This window comes from Urocampus carinirostris, chromosome 7 (assembly GCF_059441175.1).
Source record: "Urocampus carinirostris isolate Australia breed hairy pipefish chromosome 7, RoL_Ucar_1.0, whole genome shotgun sequence".
Classification (NCBI taxonomy): Eukaryota; Metazoa; Chordata; class Actinopteri; order Syngnathiformes; family Syngnathidae; genus Urocampus; species Urocampus carinirostris.
The window spans coordinates 1,270,502-1,287,851 of NC_142355.1; the positions used below are offsets into that span (position 1 = coordinate 1,270,502).

Consider the following 17,350-nt stretch of genomic DNA (forward strand, 5'->3'; position numbering starts at 1 on the left):
CAAATTTGATCAAAATCTGAAACACTAAACATTGTATTTGACACATTTTCCTAAGGGTAGGTTTAGGCCAGGGTTGGCGAACTCATTTGAACTCGGGGGCCACACGATAGAAAAAACATTCTGTCGGGGGCCGTACTAATAGATTAAAGAGAAAGAAAAAGAGAGATAAAGAAATTAGAGAAAGAGTGAGGGAGAAGGAGAGAGGGCAGGACAAAGAAAAAGAGAGAGAGGGAGAGAGCGTGAGAAACTAAAGAAGCAAAAGTTGTGACAGAGGGGGAAAAGAAAGGGAGAGGAAGAAAGAAATCCAAAGAGAAATAGAAAGACAGAAGGAGAGAAAAGAAAAAAAAAGCGCGAAGGGTAGGAAGAGAGAAAGAGAAAAGGAAAAAAGGAAGTTAGAGCAAAATAAGAAGAAAGAAAGAGACAAAGAGCAACAAAGGAGAAAAAGAGACACGGAGAGTGAAAGAGACAGAAACAGAGAGTGGGAGAAAAGGGTCAGAAAAGAGGGAGAGAGAGAGAGAGAGAGAGAGAGAGAAATAAATACAAGTACAGTGTCTTTGTTTGAGGCACCTGGCTTTGGCACCATCAAGTTGACATATTTCAACTTGCAGCTTGTTTTTCTCTTGCGCTTCTCTGAGCGTTGTCTCGCGGGCCGGATTTAATCCCTTAGCGGGCATCATCTGGCCCGCGGGCCGCCTGTTTCACACCAGTGATTTAGGCGTTTCCAAAAGCAGCAATTTGGAGACGACCAGTTTAAAACACTAAAACCTTTGCATTCGCGTATTTCACTTTGGCCAATTTTTAGGCATCGTGAAAGAGTTGTAAATGTTTGTCTTCTCTTTCCAGAAGTCAATCACTTATTGCGCTTAATAATCGCGCGTGAAAAGGGATCCCGGGACATTTATTTTCGGCTCAGATTTCAATACGGCTCATAAAATTGCGTAAGATTACGTTGGGAATTTCTTCAGCTAGCCAATGTGTCGATCTTCATTTGTAGGAACATTAGAAGGTCAAACAGCTCTACCGCAGAAAATATTTGGCAGCGGCGATTCCCCTCACCGTGTCGTCATCTTGGTCCTCCGCGCCTTCTTCTCCGCGCGCGTCCATCTCGACGTCCGCCTCCGTCGGATGCCGGTTGGCTTCATCCGCGGCGTCCGACCGCCATCCTTGACGGGACTCCGACATCACGGGCGAGACATCTTCAAGTGAGGTTGAAGCGTTGAGGTCCAGGTTTACCTGAAGATTGATTTCACCGTGAACTTTCTTGTGACCGCCTATCTCCACCCCCTTTCCTCCTGGTGGCGCTATATCAGAAAACGTGACGGCAAACAGTGGAGCAACTCGTGTTGCAAACATCCGCCCGTGTTTGAGAAATCTCATTCGGACGTGACAGAGTGAAAGAATGGAAGTTCAGATTGCATTGTAAATATTTGTTGGGGTAAAAACTGCCGTGTCGACGTTTTGGCAGTGAACCTCCGTTTACGGTGAAGGTTCCATTCCCAAGAGAACTCGCCAGGGACTAAGTCTGTGAAATAGAAATCTTTTTTTTTCCATTCCAGCCACCCTCGGCTTTATTCCATAGTTTCTTCGTTTTCCTCATGTTGAGGTTTTTGAGTTTTTCCTTGCCCTCATGGAGGTTTTAGATCAGGGGACGGTGTCATAACAGTCTGTAGTTTATAATGGTCTGTGCAGCCCTTTGAGACCGTCCCTTCTCAAGGTTTCTTATTTCCCTCATGTTGAGGTTTTTGAGTTTTTCCTTGCCCTCATGTAGGTTTTAGATCAGGGGATGGTCTCATAACAGTCTGTAGTTTATAATGGTCTGTGCAGCCCTTTGAGACCGTCCCTTCACAAAGTTTATTCATTTTCCTCATGTTGAGGTTTTCGAGTTTTTCCTTGCCCTCATGTAGGTTTTAGATCAGGGGATGGTGTTCCGAAAATGGATTTTCACGGAGTCTATTATGCACTGTTATAATAATGAACACAGTAAGAACATGATGTTATTTTAGAAAGTCAAATCAATTCCAGTTGATGGCCTTCATGGATAAAAAATGTATCCAAGTATTGATCATTATTTTTAAGCAATTATTTAATTATTTTTATTCATAAATTGTTTATTTTTAATATGTGTATTATTATTTAGCAGACAGGCATTTTGGAGATGTAACCTCGACATATACACCAAAACGGCAAAGTCTGATTTTTGTTGATGTGACTTGAGCTGGTCCATTGGAGTAGCAGGTGGAGGCAATGGATGGGGGAACGTGTATTATTTGCCCTCATGTAAATTTTAGATGAGGGGATGGTGTCATAATAGTCTATAGTTTACATTAATCTGTGGTCTGTGCAGCTCTTTGAGACTCCTTGAGATTAAGGGCTTCAGTAATATAGATGGCTTGACATGTTTTTGAGTTTTTCCCTGCCCTCATGTCGGTTTTAGATCAGGGGATGGTGTCATAATAGTCTGTAATAATAGTTTGCAATAGTCTTTGATCTGTGCAGCCCTTTGAGACTCTTTGTGATTGAGGGCGTCACAAATAAACATGACTTGACTTGACTTTAAGAGTAGAATGAGAATTTATTCAAGTATTAAACTTTTTTTTACTCATTTGTTTTAATCGATTTGTTTTTAAATTCTAAATTCCAATTTATGGGTTTTATCAACAAAATGAGCAGTAAATGTGCATTTTTGTTAGCTAGCAATGTGGCTACCTTTTAACTTTGTAGCTAGCGATCTTCCCACCTTTTTAGCAAGCTATCTAGCTAGCTTTTTACATTTTTTGCATGCTGTCTAGCTAACATTTTATTTAGTTATCAAGCTAAATTTTGGCCTCCTTTTTAGCTAGTTATCTAGCTTTGTTTTGAGCTTTCTATTTGGCTATGAGATAGCTTTTTACTCTTTTAGCTAGCCATCTAGATCCTTTTTAGTGTTTTTACCTGTTTACTTTTCTAGCTAACTATCTAGCGACCTTTTTATCTATTTAGCATGTCATCTAACTAAGTTTCTATTTAGATGTGTGGAATAACATGTTTTGTTCGGCCTCTCTTTAATGGCATTTTCCCCGCTGTATAACATCAAAAAATACATAATAGTCCAAAACTTTGCGGTGTTTGTGTTTATGACTGCAAGTCACTGACTAGCCTTGCTAAAATGCTTGGCTGTAACCAATTGACGATCGGAACTGTTAATAAAACGAAAGGGGGCGATAGAAGCAAGGAAATCTTCTTAGGGCATGACAATCATCGCGAGTAGAAATTTTAAAATTACAATCCGTTGTCTCCGTTGCTCCACCTGCTACTCCAATGGACCAGCTCAAGTCACGTCAACAAAAATCAGACTTTTGGTGTATATGTCGAGTTACATCTCCAAGAAGCCTGTCTGCGACATCGTGCAAGACGCCGATTTGCCATTGTGACCGTGAGAAAGTCTCCGAGAAGAAATACCTGAAACCGGATTTTGCGCCGCGTGACCGTTGCTAATCTGGCTTTGATCTATGAGGGCGTCACATGGTTGGATTTTTTGGCCCTCCTTGTGAATGCAGAATTCTTCATCGCGACGAGAAAACCAAACATTGGATTTGCTTGTTTATTTTCACTCCCAACTCTGGCAACCAAATGGTTAGCAAACATCGCCAAAACCTGAATACGATTCCGTTTTGCCGAGTTGCCGGAAATGTTAAATTATTTGTTCCCATTTGAATGGATCGGCTTGTGTACTATTGGAAAGGTTTTACAGCCCGAAAACTTTTGCACCAAATCTCCCAATTTTCTAAAGTATCCTTAACATTTTGGGGGAATTAAACCCTTGCCCACTGCCCGAAGATATCTGGGATGGGCTCCAGCACCCCCGCGGCCCTACTGAGGATAAGTGGTGCATATAATAGATGGATGGATAGTCATTTGGTTGTATTTCATCACTTTTTAGTGATTACAACGTTGGTAACGAGAATGACTTGATAGATTTGGAAATCATTTGAATGCAACACAAGATCCCCTCTCGTTTTTCCCTGTGAAGGATTTTATACATTTGACTATAAAGGAATTTATAATACAAGTTACATTTATCGAGTGCAATGAAGATTTTCACTGAGTGGGCTTCAGGTTGCGCCGTTCCAAATTTGGAATGTTTTAGCCGGGGAATTTTGATAGCAGGGCGCTGACGAAGGACGTCTGGCATTGTTTTGATAAGCGCTTGGTGTTGTTTTGAGTTTCTTCAGACATCGAGGAGCCGTGGAGCCCACGTGCGGGTTTTTTTCCTGACGCACCCATGGGAGAAGCCGACACGCCAGCTTGGGAGAGAGGCGTGGGCAGAGGAAGAACTTCATTAGTCGATCGAGAGGGACAATCGAGAAAAAAGGCTAGACGAGGACTAATTCGGCTAATTCGATGGAGTTCACTTAGTTTAAATACTTTAAGAAATTAAATCTGCAGCCGTGTGGAAATGACGGTCTCTTGTCCGTCTTTTCACAAAAAGAAAGGAGCACGCATTGTTAGGTGAATGAAGTTTATGTTTGGTTAGAGTCAGATCACTCATTCAAACAATTTGGTAAACGCTACATTTTTAAGATATTTACTTCCTAACACCTGCTTTCAAAAAAAATGTGTTTCTTATTGTGAGCTTTTTTTAATTTTTTCTTCTTTCGGTTCGTATTTCCTTTTTATATTTTCTTTTTCTGAGCTTTTCACTTCTTTTTCTCTTTTCCTTATGATGCCAGGAGGCACTGTCTGCGCTGGAGCTGCCCAAGGAAGAAGTGAGCGACATCATATAGTCGCGACTCATCCCTCTGATTGGACAACACCAGCGGCAGGACGACATGCGATTGGCTGCCATTGACGTCGGTAAAACCTTTCAATTAACATTCGTGGCTAGAGAGAGAAAGGATGGGAAAAAAAGTCAAATTTCTTTTTTTAAGCATATACATTTTTCAAAAAATGATCGATGTGTTTTTGCCAATTATTTGAATCAATTATGTTTTATTGGAATTTTTTTTTTTTTTTCAAAAACTAAAGGTCGCTATTTTTTACCCACTGAGGCTTTAAAAAGATAGGACCGGTCTCGTTTCAATCATTTTTACTCAGATTTATTTCTGTTAGATATAAAATATCTATTTTATTTAGTCAGAAAATTTACAAAGACTGTTTTTAGTGTGAAGCACATTGTAAAGCGTTTGGGAGCTCTTCATTGACTTGAAAAGTGCTATAGAAATGCAGACTGTTTACCATTTGTCTTCCTTTTTTCTTCCCTCCCTTTGCCCTTTTGTTTTTTTTTTTTTGCATCTCCCTTCGTTTCTTTTTTTCTTAGCTTTTTTCTTTCGTTTTAATTTCATTCTACTTTGACATTCAGAGCACTGGGCAGAAATCACATCGGGTCATCACACTTTGGAGGCCAACGCAATGCTTTGTTTTAATTAACTAATTGTTAATATATAGATTAAAGCGTCAAAAACAATTCGAAGAGCCGTTTGAGTGTCGAGAGAGTCGGCTTTTACGAGTGAGCTGAGCCGAAAGAGCCGCTTCTCGGAAAACTTGACTAACTTTACTCAACTTCGTGCAAGTTGGACATGGACTTAAAAGCAGCGTTGCCAAGGCAACCCATGTTGTTTGGGTCGAATTTGCTACTGAAAGAGCAATTTGGAACCCTGGTTTTTATGCTTTGGATAGAAGGTCTGGCCATGCGCACAGTTTAGAACAGGGGTGTCAAACTCATTTTAACTCGGGGGCCGGACTAGTCGATTAAAGAGAAAGAAGAAGAGAGATAAAGAAATAAGAGAAAGAGGGAGGGAAATGGAGGGGAAAGAAAGGGAGAGGAAAAAAGAAATCCAAAGAGAAATAGGAAGACAGGAAAGAAAAGAAAGCGAGAAGGGTAGGAGGAGAGAAAGAGTATAGAGAGAAAAGGAAAAAATGAAGTTAGAGCAAAAGAAGTTAAAAAGACAGAGAGAGAAAGAGGCCAAGAGCAACAAAAGTGAAAAAGAGAGACAGAGAGTGAAAGAGACAGAGACAGAGAGTGGTGGAAAAGAGAGAGAGAGAGAGAGAGAGAGAGAGAGAGAGAGAGAGAGAGAGAGAGAGAGAGGGATAGGAATAGCAAAAGAAAAAGAGAGAGAGGGAGAGAGAGACAGCAGTAGCAAAACAAAGAGAGACAGATAGGAATAGCAAAAGAAAAAGAGAGAGAGGGAGAGAGAGACAGCAGTAGCAAAACAAAGAGAGACAGATAGGAATAGCAAAAGAAAGAGAGAGAGAGATAGGAATAGAAAAAGAAAAAGAGAGAGAGAGAATGATAGGAATAGCAAAAGAAAGAGAGAGAGAGAGAGAGAGAGAGAGAGAGAGAGATACAAGTACAGTATTCTTTGTTCGAGGCACCTGGCTTTGGCAACATCAAGTTGACATATTTCCACCTGCAGCTTGTTTTTATCTTGCGCTTCTCTGAGTGCTGTCTCGCGGGCCGGATTCAATCCCTTAGCGGGCCCGATCTGGCCCACGGGCTGCCTCTTTGACACCCGCGGTTTAGAACATTTCTGATTTCTTTTGGCGAGAAAAAGCGTAAGAGCGCACCGGGCGAGCCCGCGAGCTAGCTTTGGCACAGTCGGCGGTTCAACCTTGGCAGAGGTCTTCCTATCTGGCGCCGTCACATATCTCAAATAATCTCCCGCTGACCTTGCCGTCCATAAATAACCGGCGGAGTGGAAATTTATAGGGGGCCGATATGCTAACCCGGAGATAAGTCAACTTGACTTAGCTGGCAGGTGATGACAAGTGCTAGTAACACTTTGCACAGAGAAACAAGAGATCCGCGCTTTTCTGGCTGGTCATCGTCACGAGTGTTATTTTATTTCTCTCCAGTCCGTAAGCTGAAAATAACTGAAAACTTCCCGGAAAGTGTCAAATAGACGCCTGAGTTAGCTCAAAATAAATTGATATTACAGGGTTTGTAACTTTTTTATGGCCAAATTCAAGCCACGGGACCTGATTGGCTGTTGGACTCTTTTTAAACTCCCGTCAGACCGTCTGCGAACCTATGCTCTCAGCTAGGCAAGCTTTTGTACTCTCCGACACTATCCTGCCTCGTTTCCTGCCTGATACCTGTTGCCGACCTCTTTTCTGTCTTTGCTCCTCCACCTGGCCATTGACCTGTTTTGCCCTGTTTCCTGCCTGCTACCTGTTGCCGACCTTTTTCTGGACCCGTTTCTGTTTTTGCTCCTTCGTCCCGGCCATCGACCTGTTTTTGCCCCGTTTCCTGCCAGATACCGGTTGCCGACCTCTTTTCTGGACCCGTTTCCGTTTTTGCTCCTCCGTCCCGGCCATCGACCTGTTTTTGCCCTGTTTCCTGCCTGATATCGGTTGCCGACCTCTTTTCTGGACCCGTTTCTGTTCTGCTACCCCGTCCCAGCCATCGACCTGTTTTTGCCCTGTTTCCTGCCTGATACCTGTTGCCGACCTCTTTTCTGGACCCGTTACTGTTTTGCTCCCCCGTCCCGGGCATCGACCTGTTTGTTCTCGCTCTCAACGACTACTCTCTCTCGACACGGAAGTGCCACTTCAGATGGTGGATGCAATTCCTCTTTTCTCTTCCAAATAAAAGTGAGTAAACGAACGCAATTGGGTCCCGTCTCTGTTCCTGGTCCGTGACAAAGCCCTTTCAAGGCCAATTCGGTAATTTATCAAAAGAACCTTTTTTTTCTTGTTTTTTTTCGTTGTTAACATTGATGACTTCAATAAAGTCACTATCTTGCTGCTAGCACATACTTTGTGGTATTTGGAGTTGTTCCTATATGTATGATCTTTTTGTGTCAATGGGCTGCTATAAACTGACACGAATTCCGCAGTTATTCCTCAACAGTGCTACGTCGCACTTGTTTACAAAGACAGAAAGGGCTGTACAGGTGTTGGCTAAAAATAGAGTTGAATACGGAAGAAGTACAAGATGAACAGAGAGCAGAAAAATGAGCCAAAGTTGGACTCATTTTAATGATATTATTTGCTCTGAAGCGTAGCACATTCAATCTTAGAGACGGCTTAACTTTTTGCATCACCAAGCCCTAGCCCTGAAAGTCTAAAAACTGTTTAAAATCCCAATATGAAGTATAAGCCCTAGTGTAAGACCCTCAAAACCCTAACCGAAACCCTAACCCTAACCCTGAAAGCCTAAAAACAGTTTAAAACTCTAATATTAAGACAAAATCCATGTTTCAACCCTAGCTTTTAAATCCCAAATCCAGTTCAAAACCCGAGGCCTAATCCTAAACCAACGTCTAAAATCCTAATTTCCTAAAAACCCTAGTTTGAGACTCTCAATAACCCTCACCCTGAAAGTCTAAAAACTGTTCAAAATCCCAATATGAAGTATAAACCCCTAGTGTAAGCTCGGTAGCCTAGATGGTAGGGCGCCCGCCCTGAGACCGGGAGGTCGCCGGTTCAAGCCTCGGCCGAGTCATACCTAAGACTTACAACATTGGTGCCCATTGCCTCCCTGCTTGGCGCTCGGCATTTAAGGGTTGGAATTGGGGGGTTTGCTCACCTAATGACTCCCAACACAGCAGTTGGGTCTAAAAACCCGGCGCCGATCGAAGGCGACGAGTCACGTCGATAGCTTCGCGTGACAAAATGATTTCCGGTAGATATCATGTTGATGGTTGATACTGGCTGAATAATAATAAATAATAAGACCCTCAAAACCCTCACGGAAATCCTAAGCCCTAACCGTGAAAGCCTAAAAACGGTTTAAAACCCTAATGCGAAACACAGAGCCGAGTATAAAACCCAAGTTTCAAAGCCCAAGAACTTTAACCCTGAAAGTCTAAAAACTGTTTAAAATCCCAATATGAAAAACCCCTAGTGGAAGACCCTCAAAACCCTAAGCCCTAACCCTGAAAGCCTAAAAACAGTTTAATAATAATAATAATAATTTCCTTGTATTGTCATTCTATGTAACAATGCACACAGAAGGAAATGTGGATACACCTGACCCGTACAGTTAAACTGTAGCGAAGCCGATGCAGCCGCAGCCAAACAGGGCGCAGCCATTTTTAGTCATTAGGTGAGCAAACCCCCCATTCAAACGCTAATATAAAGACAAAATCCATGTTTTAACCCTAGCTTTTAAATCCCAAATTCAGTTCAAAACCCAAGGCCTAATCCTAAACCAACGTCTAAAATCCTAATATCCTAAAAACCCTAGTTTGAGACCCTCAATAACCCTCACCCTGAAAGCCTAAAAACGGTTTAAAACCCTAATACGAAGCACAAAGCCGAGTCCCAAAGCCCAAGAACCCTAACCCTGCTAAACCTTACCCTTAAAGTCTTTCGAACAGCCTGAAGTGGAAGAGATCCTGTCCAGAACTTGGCGGTCCTAAAGTTTCTCAAACAGGAATGACAAAAATGGTTACAAAGGCATTTCAAGTCAACGATGCAGAAAATTTTGATGACCTCACAACTTTCAAGATGACACACAAAAGACCTTCATCGCAACTCTGACTTTAGTCGAAAGAGAAATGACAAATAAAGAAAATACCACAAGACCATAAAAGGACATGCTAATAGTGTCAATAAAATTGTTCAAACCAAAAAAACACCAAATGTGAGAAAATTGTTCAAACCTCATATTGTTAGAAAATGATATAATGAAATATGTTTAATTGCTGTAAAAAGTGTCAATCAAAATTGTTCAAACCAAACCAAATGTGAGAAAATAGTCCATGTTTTTGGCATAATAACTAAAAATATGTCATCAATATATTTCAAATTCCTTTTAAACTAGAATGCATTGTATTTATGATTTTGTTCTCTAGTTCTGCCATACTTAACATATTTTGCAGAAGTCTGGGGCATTCATTACAAAAGTTCACTTTTTATCCTCCAAAAACCTGCAATTAGAAGCATACACAGGGTAGGATATCCAGATCATACTCATATTTTATTCCAAATGATTCAAATGGGATGATTTAGTCCAATTTTTCACTTCACAACTGCTATTTAAGGTCAACAAAAACATAATTCCAGAAAACTTTCATAAATTATTCATTCGGAAATTTGTGAGATTATAATTTAAGGGGCTGTCGTGAATTCCTAATCCCAAAGGTGAGAACCACCAGGAAAAGTACGTGTGTGTCTGTGTGCGGAGTCAAACTTTGGAACAATTTACAAGACGAGATCAAACAATGTCCAACTATTCACGTGTTCAAATTTAAATACAAAAAACATTCCTGGCGAATTACAAAGATGAAGAAAATGGGTGATAAGAGAGATTGGGGATAGTGCGTCTAGAACTATGGTTAACTTTGTGTTATTGTTGCTATTTTTATATCATAACTGTTATTACTAATATTATTATTATCATTGGTATATCTAATAGGGAAGATGAAGGGGTAGGGAAAATAAGCATCTGCTTCTTACTTCCCCTTTTCAAACATATCATGTAACGTTATTTTGATGTTGAGTTATTGTTTTTGTTCTGTTCTTATTCTAATGTTTGAATAAAGTTTTGTCACGAGGGGGACCGGACCAGAGCGGAGGCAGGAAGGGAGAACTCAATTGCGTTGACGATCAAAACTTTTATTTAGTAAAATAAAAGTCGTCCAAAACTCAGGGACAAGACAGAACAAACATGCTTTAACTAAAGACGTGCAAACACAGATTTCTTCCGACTCAAACAAAACAGGACGGAGCAAAACAGAACGGGAGATGCAGACAGAAAATGCAAATGAACCAGCACCCGCAAAACCCAAAACCCCCCTTAAGAAGCAAACGCGCAAATTAGGAGATCTGCTTCAGCTGGTGCCCAGGAGGCGGGGCCAGCCGGTCGCCACGGCGACCATGCTGGACACGACAAGCTTTCATACATTCTTTCAATTGTTTTCTGAGAGAATGCATTTTGAAGACAGTCCGTTTCCTCCTTGAGTTCCTGACCTGTGACGTCATGTGAGAAACACCGGCAACTTAGCAAGCCGGCCACCCTACTGGTTTACGTGTTAACTAGTCAAGAAGACTGGCGAGCAGCCAAAATGGCGCCAACTGGCAAAAATAACACACAGAGAGCTAACAGGGGCTAAACCAGCTGGGATACGGCAGGCTAGCTGGCTGCTAAAAAGGGCTAACCCAGATCAATCGGCAGGAAAAACAGGAGGTTGCCCGCCCAAAAGCATGCAGTAGGCAGGCAGGATAACCAGGAGCCAACAACAACAAAAACAACTACGGCAACAACAAACCAGGGTGGAAATAGCTCACTAGTGCTGGTTCATTGTGATTTTCTAATAAAATAAGTCTATTTAACATCTCATCTGCGTTGTATTTATGATTTCATCAACTGTACCGCTTATCCTTATTAGGGTCGCGGGGGGGCTGGAGCCCATCCCAGCCATCTAACATCATTTGTAATAATAAACCTAGTAATAACATAATCAATTGTTATTTTATAAATTCATGCAAAAAAAACTTAGTATTGATAATTATTTATAAGCAATTATTAAGAGAAGAGAATGAGAATTTATTAATGTATTACAGAAACAAATTGATTTATCTTGTGATTGATTTATGAAACAGGAAATACAACCAACTAAATTCCAGTTTATGGGTTTTATAAAGCAAATGAGCAAAAAATGTGCAGGTTTTTTTCGAGCTAGCTATTTGGCTACCTTTTTAGCTTTGTATCTAGCTAGCTTTCTACCTCCTTACCTATCTATCTAGCTTTTACATTTTTTGCATGCTATCTAGCTAACATTTTTCCCTTTTTTTAGCTAGTTATCAGGCTACATTTTGGCAGTTTCTTTAGCTTAAGGCAATTTAAATTCAAGACTTTCTATGCCTTTTGAAATCAACGTGAAGACCAAGTCGGCAAAAAAAAAAAAACACACACACAAACAATTGAGACAAACGCCACAAAAACAATAGTCGAAAAGGATGTTTACAGTACTTCATGGATCCTCAGTCAAAACTGTCAGTTGACTAATGACTAATTTGAAAAATATTTCTGCATTCATAAAGGATATTTATCACGATGCATGAAAACTGACTTTTTGCTCCAGTGTCAATATTTTTGTTTCACTCGAGGCTAACACATCGACCTTCCTTTTAGTCATCATCCTTCCGATCTTCCGCTTTCTTCCACTCAATCGCTTTACTTCCACATCCTCTCACATTTAGTGACCCTATAATGTGTACGTGTATGTCTTGCTGTCGGTCACCCCTGTCGGTAGATAGATAGAACCCATTTGATGCCATTTAAGACTTTTCAAGGACCGACGGGAAACTTGTTCTAGCTAGCTATCTAGCTTCCTTTTTAGCTTTCGATCTGGCTCTTGAGTTGGCTTTTTACTTTTCTACCTAGCTATTTAGCTCCATTTTTATTTAATTTTACCCGTTTATCTTTCTAGCCAACTATCAAGCTACCTTTGTAGCTCTTTAGTAAGCCATCTACTTTGTTTTCTATTTTAGTAATATGCAGACTTGAAAAAGACCCCCGATTCGTAGCACTGAGAAAAAAGAAGACCTTTACCTTCAACGGCGAAAGTCCTGCCACACTTGGACGCCTGCCGCCCCCCAAAAAGTCCCGATTTCAAGCCGGCGCTGCGGAAAAATGGCCGGAAAAAAAGAGCAATTTTACAGGAGGGCCATAAAAGCATCACGACGTCTTTAACCTTTGAGACGGAGTGTCGAGAAAAAGGCCGAGTCGAATTTATGGGACTCTCGATTAGATGAGGAGACCCGAGACCTCAACAACAATCGCTTTTGACTTCGACTCGAGATAAGACGTTCCCGATCCGTCCTCGTTACGGGGTTCGTACAACTTTTTCATGGTCAAATTCAAGCACTTTCAAGGCCGATTTTTCCAGTACCTTCAAAGGAAGAAATCCAGCGCAATCAAAAGAACTTTTTTTTTTAATTTAGTTGACTTTGATGACTAAAATAAAGTCGCTATTTTGAGCTGTTCCTATCTATTATCTGGGATCTGTTCGTTTCAATGGGCTGCTGTAAACTGACATGAATTCTGACATTCTGCTTTGACAATGCACGCGGAGCTTCAACACGTCACACTTGTTCACGGAAAGGCCTCTGTAGGCTAATAATCGAATTCAAAACAGAAGATAAAAAAAAGAAAGTACTGTATGTCTAAAAAGCATAAAAATGAGCCAAATTTGGACTCATTTTATATTGATTGCTCCAAAGCAGAGAGAGAGAGAGAGAGAGAGAGAGCGAGAGAAAAAGAGCGAGAAAGAGAGAGACATTTCTAGATAGATGTCTAGATAGATAGATGTCTAGATAGATAGATCGATAGATAGATCGATAGATAGATCAATAGATAGTTGGATAATCTATCTAGAATCTATCTATCCAGACATCTATCTATATCTAGATAGATAGATAGATAGATAGATAGATAGATAGATAGATAGATAGATAGATAGATAGATAGATAGATAGATAGATAGATAGATAGATAGATAGATAGATAGATAGATAGATAGATAGATAGATAGATAGATAGATAGATAGATAGATAGATGGATAGATAGATAGATAATGTTTTACTATAGCGTTCAAATAGATTTGTATTTAGTTCATTTTGGGGGATTTTATCATTTATTCATAGCACTGAGGAGTTAATATTTTTAAATTGTATTTATCATTTTGCTTTTTTGTGTTTCTCCCAGGATTTCAAGCACCCGTACGTGCCTTGTGTTTGGTGGCTGTTGTTGTTGACTACTGCACTTATAGAGATCTTTGACAAATTTTACAGATGCAACTCTAAATGATATTCTTACATTCTTGAATATAGAGTATCAAGAAATGCCGGATGTAAGCGCTAAGGTCAGCAACTTAAATCTTAGCTAGCGACATGGCATGAAAACTTCAACCGAGATGAAGCAAGCTGGATAAACCTGGAGCGGCTGGAAAGAGCAAATAGCTAGAGTTGGTCAGAGCTGCTGGAAGTGGCTCACTCTAGCAGATAGCATCTTAAGCTATTTAAAACGCCAATAAAAGTCGGGTGATGTTATCGAATATTTACTTACCAGTCTTAAAAATCTTGATTAAAAACGATATATTTCATGATTAGTAAATTTACGAACGGCACAATATTGTAATTAGCTATTCACCAAATCCCGAAAATGTAGAACTGGAAAGAAATGAATAAATATATGAAATACTTGTTTGGCTTTGCCTTGCTAAAGTGCACAGTACAACATAACATGGTAAATGTACTGCCAGGCATATTCCTAGACTCTAATTTGAAGCGCTTCATTTATGAACTCTTGATCATTTAAAACGACTCAAATGTGGTAAGTTAGCTCTGTCTTTGTCATTTTGGCACTGGGATTCCATAGTGGAATGTTTGCAAACATAACTACCACTAGTAACTTCCTCATGCCATGAGGCTCTTTAACTCCACCCAAGGGAGTAAAAGCCCACATGAAACCCCACCCCCACATTTGCTTATTACCCTATTTTTATGACAGTGTGTATTTTCCGGAGCACCATTTAAATACTCTAGAGCAAAACGTTATATTGGGTATTTTTGTATTCTATATCTTTATTTTATTATTCTATTTTTCAACACAAGGATACTGCTGGAAGTGTCAATTTTCCCTACCCGGATGAATAAAGTATCTATCTATCCATCTAGACATCTATCTATCTAGACAGCTGTCTATCTATCTATCTATCTATCTATCTCTCTAGACATCTATCTATCTAGACATCTATTTTTCCATCTATCTATCTATCTAGACATCTATTTATCAATCTATCTATCTAGACATCTATTTATCTATCTATCTATCTAGACATCTATCTATCTAGACATCTATTTATCTATCTATCTAGACATCTTTTTATCTATCCATCTAGACATCTATCTATCTATCTATCTATCTATGTATCTATCTATTTATCTATCCATCTATCTATTGGTTGTTCACACTGGGCACATGATACGTTTTAAAATGAACAGATACTTTGTTTTCATTTATTATTATTCCGAATAACGGAAGCCCAACAGGGCCAAAACGACACACACGCGAAATACGACCATGATAACGCAATTGATTAAGGCGACACCGACAATTAACTGCTAAAAGCGACAACATAAATAAATGAATGGGCATATTTCCAGACGCTAATTCGACGTGCTTTATGAAGGAAGCCCAGGAGTGCCAAAACACACAGAGCTAACAAACTCCAGTGGTGAGATTTTAATTCCATCCATCCATCCATCCATTGTCTTCCGCTTATCCGAGGTCGGGTCGCGGGGGCAGCAGCGTTAAAAGGGAAGCCCAGACGTCCCTATCCCCAGCCACTTCCTCCAGCTCATCCGACGGGACCCCGAGGCGTTCCCAAGCCAGCCGAGAGACATAGTCTCTCCAACGTGTCCTGGGCCGCCCCCGGGGCCTCCTGCCGGTGGGACATGCCCGGAACACCTCCCGAGGGAGGCGTCCAGGAGGCATCCTTATTAGATGCCCGAGCCACCTCAACTGGCTCCTCTCAACGCGGAGGAGCAGTGGCTCTACTCCGAGTCCCTCCCGGATGACTGAGCTTCTCACCCTATCTCTAAGGGAGAACCCAGCCACCCTGCGGAGGAAACTCATTTCGGCCGCTTGTATCCGGGATCGAGTTCTTTCGGTCATGACCCAAAGTTCATGACCATAGGTGAGGGTAGGAACGTAGATGGACTGGTAGATCGAGAGCTTTGCCTTTCGGCTCAGCTCCCTCTTCACCACGACAGACCGGTACAGGGTCCGAATGACGGCAGACGCTGCACCGACCCGTCTGTCGATCTCCCGTTCCATCCTACCCTCACTCGTGAACAAGACCCCAAGATACTTGAACTCCTCCACTTGGGGCAAGACCTCCTCCCCGACACGGAGGGAGCATACCACCCTTTTCCGACTGAGAACCATGGCCTCGGACTTGGAGGTGCTGATCCCCATCCCGGCCGCTTCACACTCGGTTGCGAATCGCTCCAGCGAGAGCTGAAGATCACGGGCTGAGGAAGCCAACAGCACCACGTCATCTGCAAAAAGCAGTGACGCAATGCTGAGGCCCCCAAACCGGACTCCATCCCCGCCAAGGCTGCGCCTAGAAATTCTGTCCATAAAAGTTATGAACAGAATCGGTGACAAAGGGCAGCCCTGGCGGAGCCCAACCCTCACCGGGAACGAATCCGACTTATTGCCGGCAATGCGGACCAGACTCTGGCACCGGGCATACAGGGACCGCACAGCCCGGATAAGACTGTGCGGTACCCCATACTCCCGAAGCACCCCCCACAGGGCCTCCCGAGGAACACGGTCGAATGCCTTCTCCAAGTCCACAAAACACATGTAGACCGGACAGGCAAATTCCCATGCACCCTCAAAGACCCTGAAGAGTGTATAGAGCTGGTCCAGTGTTCCACGGCCAGGACGAAAACCACACTGTTCCTCCTGAATCCGAGATTCGACTTCCTGGCGGACCCTCCTCTCCAGTACCCCTGAATAGACCTTACCAGGGAGGCTGAGAAGTGTGATTCCCCTGTAGTTGGAACACACTCTCCGGTCCCCCTTCTTAAAGACGGGAACCACCACCCCAGTCTGCCAGTCCAGAGGCACTGTCCCCGATGTCCACGCGATGTTGCAGAGGCGCGTCAACCATGACACGCCCACAACATCCAGAGCCTTAATGAAGTCTGGGCGGATCTCATCGACCCCCGGGGCCCTGCCACCGAGGAGTTTTTTGACAACCTCGGTGACTTCAACCCCAGTGATACGAGAGCCCAACCCAGAGTCCTCAGGCTCTGCTTCCCCAGAGGAAGACGTGCCGGTGGAATTGAGGAGGTCTTCGAAGTACTCCGCCCACCGATTCACAACGTCCCGGGTCGAGGTCAGCAGCGCCCCATCGGCACTATACACAGTGTCGATGGCACACCGCTTCCTCCCCCTAAGACGTCGGATGGTGGACCAGAATTTCCTCGAAGCCGTTCGGAAGTCGGCTTCCATGGCCTCGCCAAACTCCTCCCATGCCCGAGTTTTTGCCTCGGCAACCGCCAAAGCCGCATTCCGCTTGGCCAGCCGATACCTGCCAGCTGCTTCCAGAGTCCCACAGGCCAGGAAGGCCCGATAAGACTCCTTCTTCAGCTTGACGGCATCCCTCACCGCCGGTGACCACCAACGGGTCTGAGGGTTGCCACCGCGGCAGGCACCGACTACCTTGCGGCCACAGCTCCGATCAGCCGCCTCGACAATGGAGGCGCGGAACATGGTCCACTCGGACTCAATGTCCCCCGCCTCCCTCGGGACATGGGCGAAGTTCTGCCAGAGGTGTGAATTGAAACTTCTTCTGACAGGAGATTCTGCCAGCCGTTCCCAACAGACCCTCACAACACGCTTGGGTC

At 42.5% G+C, this 17,350-nt stretch overlaps 1 protein-coding gene across 8 annotated transcripts in view; it reads right to left on the minus strand.

Moving 5' to 3' along the window:
• ppip5k1b (diphosphoinositol pentakisphosphate kinase 1b) overlaps nucleotides 1–17,350 on the minus strand; it is a 74,676-nt gene that overhangs the window by 53,685 nt on the left and 3,641 nt on the right. For all 8 annotated transcript variants that reach the window (XM_088339500.1, XM_088339494.1, XM_088339499.1 and 5 more), the window contains exons 2-4: nucleotides 12,479–12,549; nucleotides 9,280–9,346; nucleotides 1,057–1,233 (exon numbers count right to left, since the gene is read on the minus strand). In XM_088339500.1, coding sequence (XP_088195626.1) covers nucleotides 1,057–1,182 — 126 coding nt within the window. In that variant the 5' untranslated portion in view covers nucleotides 1,183–1,233; nucleotides 9,280–9,346; nucleotides 12,479–12,549. The remainder of the gene's footprint in view (nucleotides 1–1,056; nucleotides 1,234–9,279; nucleotides 9,347–12,478; nucleotides 12,550–17,350) is intronic.